This window comes from Erigeron canadensis, unplaced genomic scaffold (assembly GCF_010389155.1).
Source record: "Erigeron canadensis isolate Cc75 unplaced genomic scaffold, C_canadensis_v1 Conyza_canadensis_unscaffolded:109, whole genome shotgun sequence".
Taxonomy (NCBI): Eukaryota; Viridiplantae; Streptophyta; class Magnoliopsida; order Asterales; family Asteraceae; genus Erigeron; species Erigeron canadensis.
In genome coordinates this window covers 12,197-16,509 of record NW_025215503.1, presented here as the reverse complement: position 1 = coordinate 16,509, position 4,313 = coordinate 12,197, and the positions used below count along the sequence as shown (strand labels likewise).

The 4,313-nt window shown below is 34.2% G+C and overlaps 1 protein-coding gene across 1 annotated transcript; it reads left to right on the top strand.

Moving 5' to 3' along the window:
- Positions 1-2,789: 2,789 nt before the first annotated feature.
- Positions 2,790-3,618, top strand: LOC122584210. Its single transcript, XM_043756431.1, has 2 exons — positions 2,790-3,135; positions 3,239-3,618. Exons 1-2 carry the CDS (start codon positions 2,790-2,792, stop codon positions 3,616-3,618), a joined length of 726 nt encoding a protein of 241 aa, XP_043612366.1.
- The last annotated feature ends 695 nt before the right edge of the window (positions 3,619-4,313 follow it).

The following is a 4,313-nucleotide window of genomic DNA, read 5'->3' as shown; positions in this document are numbered from 1 at the left end:
GAAATATTATGCACCTTTCTACTCAATGCATCCGCCACCACATTAGCTTTACTGGATGATATTTAATCTCACAATCATAATCTTCAGAAGTTCCATTCATCTTCTTTGTCTTACATTCATTTCCTTCTGTAAGAACACATATTGCAAATTTATGAACGGTGTACAAGGTACACTTTGTGCCATATAAATAATGTCTCCACAACTTCAAAGCAACACTACAACTGCCAACTCTAGATCATGGGTCGGGGAGTCTTTTTCATGAGGCTTCAACTGACGTGAAGCATAGGCAATAACTTTGCATGAGAACACAACCCAAACCTGAAATGGAAGCATCACTATAAACAACAGATCATCGGTACCTTCGGGTAAGGCAAGGATTGGAGCTTCACATAGCTGGTTTTTTAACGTTTGAAAGCTTTCTCTTGTGCTTCAGCCCACACAAACTTCACCCCTTTCTTTGTCAATTCAGTCATGGGCTTAGCTATACGAGAGAAATCTTGAATGAACCTTCGGTAGTAGCCCGCTAAACCAAGAAAACTCTTGATTTCCGTAGGCGTCTTTGGCTGTTCCCATTTAGAGACAACTTCAATCTTTGCGGGATCAACTTTAATACCTTCAGAAGATACGACATACCCGAGAAATTGAACTTCTTGAAGCTAGAATTCACACTTTGATAACTTTGCATATACCTTCTTTACCCTTAGAACCTAAGAACGACTCTAAGTGCTCATGGTGCTTTTCTTTAGACTTAGAATAAATCAGAATATCATCAATAAAACAATCACAAAATGATCTAAGAATGGGCGACATACCCGATTCATTAAATCCATAAAGCGGCAGGAGCATCGTCAACCCAAATGGCATGACAAGAAACTCATAGTGCCCATATCGTGTACGAAAAGCTGTCTTGGCTACATCTTCCTTTTTGACCTTTATTGATGATAACCGGACTGTAAATCGATCATAGAAAAGTAGGAAACGCCATGGAGCTGATCAAAGAGATCATCAACGCGCGTGAGAGGATACTTATTCTTAACCGTTCGTGTTAGAATTCAAAATAGTGATAAATTGTAATTTAAGATTAGTGGATATACTTGTTGATTAAGTCATAGATGAATGATTCTAAGGTTGAGGGACTAGATGTGATAATTAGCATAAGGGTTATTTACTGAAATGGTACCTGGACTATCCACCATATTACTGGTTTCATACCTATAACTTTAAATTACTCTCATCATACCCCAACTTATCAATTATTCACTCGGACGATACTGACTTGACGGGCGTATGAAATCAGTAATTTTAAAGTTATTGGTATGAAATCAGTAATATGGTGGATAGTCCAGATACCATTTCAGTAAATAACCCTAACATAAATGTATAATTAGACTATAAATAACCCCTCACACCTTAGAAATCATAACAACTTTAAGCCTTTCTTATTCAATTCCTGTAACCTTCACACACATACAATTAGGGGGTGCCTGGTTGGGGGTTTTGAGGGTGAGGAATGGATAAGATAATGAATAATAATGCTTGGTTGGAAAAATAGTGGTTAATCAATCCTAAAATGGGTAATGCCCCATTATAGGATAATTTGGGGGAATGGTTATCAATACCCCGCTCTTTTTCCCGCACTATTAGTCATCCACGTTCTCTTCTTTTATTTTTATATTATTATCTTCATCCTCTTGCTTGCTTCTTCCCATCTTTCCCCATCAAAAATTTCACACTTACGATTGAAGTAAATCACTCAACATCACTCAAGGTATTTTTTATAATTTCATAAATTATCTTTACCTCATATTTGTTTTTATGGCTGTACCAAACTACGAGTATTATATTACTTTTTTTGTCCATACTGTATTATCATTAAAAGTTTTCAATCGACTATAATGACTTGATATAATCTCTTTGATTGTTAACATATATATATATAGGGTAACACTCCAGTAAGAACACTTTTAAAATAAGAATGGTGAGAACACCTTAAAAACATCATTTTGATGCATTAAAAGTCCATAAAACTAACATAGTGCATAACTAATTATCATTATTTAAGTGTTTAACAACACATTCATCCGTCAAAATCGAAATAATCATGTTTTTTGTTTTGTGCATCCATCTTGGATGCATATTCATCAAAATGAGCATCCAACAAAAAACGTGATTTTTTCGATTTTGATGAATCAATGTGTTGTTAACACTTAAATAATGATAATTAGTTATACACTATGTCAGTTATATGAACTTTTAATGCATCAAAATATTGATTTTAAGGTGTTCTCACCGTTCTTATTTTAAATCTGTTCTTATTTGATTGTCCCCCCTATATATATAAGTATATAATATATTAGATTTTTAATTTTAATGATTTACTTTTTGTGTTTACATGATTAAGGTTATTTCTGTATCTTCTTTGTTGATACATACACACACACACAATATATATATATATATAGTGTAATTAGATGTGGACATGTTGCAATTAAAGGCTAAATCATACACTCTACTTGTAGTATATTGCAGATTAAATACCTGTAATGTGCTTTCTGCATACTGTGAATCTGTTTTTTTTTTAATCATACTGTTGAATCGTTTAATTGCACTTGTGTAGATAAAAATGCCTCGTCTTCCTATAAACAGAAGACAACGCAAACTAAGGAAACTTTTTTTGATTCAACAAATAGCGACTACTATGATGGTGTTAACATTTTCATTCTACTATTTTATTATTTCTTCGTTATTTCGAGCTAAAATTTGTGGATTTAAGACTAAGAGGAAAAAGGATGGAACGGATGAATTTTATGTTAAGCTTAACTCAGGAAAGTGCATCTGTCTGCATTAGTGAGCTCCGTATGGATAGAGCAACTTTTAGGGTGTTATGCGATATGGTAAGGGACATCGGTGGTTTAAAACCTACTAGAAACACATCCATAGAAGAGGTAGTAGCAATGTTCTTGTATACTTTGGCTCACCACAAAAGAGTAGGACAATTGGATATTTTTTTACGCAATAGAGAGACAGTGAGTCGGCAATTTCATCAAGTTCTTTTATCAATATTGAGATTACATCATATATTGCTAAAGAAACTCGCCCCTATTACCCAAGATTGTCAAGATGCAAAATGGAAATGTTTTCAGGTATTATAATTCAATAGCTCATTTACCAGGTTAATACACGAGTTGAACTTAGTTTAAGATAAGAAATAATGCTTACATACTATTTTAACATGTAGGTTGTTTAGGAGCTTTGGATGGAACTTTAATTAAAGTGACACCTCCTAGTGACGAGAAGCCTCGATACCGCACAAGAAAGGGTTGCATCTCAACTAATGTTTTAGGTGTTTGTTGTCCGAACATGCATTTTATATATGTTTTGCCTGGTTGGGAAGGTTCAGCTAATGATGGTCGTGTGCTTCGAGATGCAATCTCAAGGAACCAAGGTCTACGAGTCCCTCGCGATTGTTATTATTTAGTTGATTCTGGTTATTGCAATGCAAATGGTTTTCTTGCTCCATATCGAGGGCAACGATATCATTTAAAGGAGTTTGATGGTCATCGACGTGAGACTCCTCAGGAATATTTCAACATGAAACTGCTAAAGCAAGGAATGTGATTGAGAGATGTTTTGGATTGTTAAAAGGAAGATGGAAGATCCTTTCATCCCCTTCATTCTTCTCAATCCAAACTCAAGTTCGAATCATTATGGCATGCTGTTTGTTTTATAACTTGATTCGTAAATATATGAGCCATGATCCTCAAGAAGATGAAGAGGAAGAAGAAGAAGAAGAATCAGAAAGTGAGGACGAAAGTGAAGATGGGGAATATGTTACCAACATTTGTCCAAGTGATGAATGGTCGGAATTTAGAAATAATATGTCATCCAATATGTTCAATGCATGGAGAAATAGATAGATTTGTCTAAACCAATATAGTTTTGTTTTAGGTATTGTACTCAAGTTCTTGAAATGGTTTCTTGTATGTTTCTAAATTACAAGTAAAATAAATAACACTGATTAAATGCATGCATTGTTACTTTTTTACTGTACATATAACATAAACTGATCTTATTATTTAGTTTCATTATTTCTTTGTCAAATTCTATCAAATTGATACCACTAATATTTACTTGTATATTTTCAGTGAGGAATGGCTACATCGTCGGGTGGTGACCGTGGTAGGGGAAAAATAAATAATATTGGAAGGATGAGGAAACTGATGCTTTGGTTGATGTATTGCAAGAACTTGCTTGTGATCCTTTATGGAAGGTAGATGGAGGATTTAAGAATAACTACATGGTTGAAATTCTCA

Bases quoted from the DNA above. Each gene is read 5' to 3' on its own strand.
- LOC122584210 (XM_043756431.1), top strand. From the start codon at position 2,790: ATGGAACGGATGAATTTTATGTTAAGCTTAACTCAGGAAAGTGCATCT. The intron at 3,136-3,238 runs GTTTTCAGGTAT...TTTAACATGTAG, and splicing joins TCAAGATGCAAAATGGAAAT to GTTGTTTAGGAGCTTTGGAT.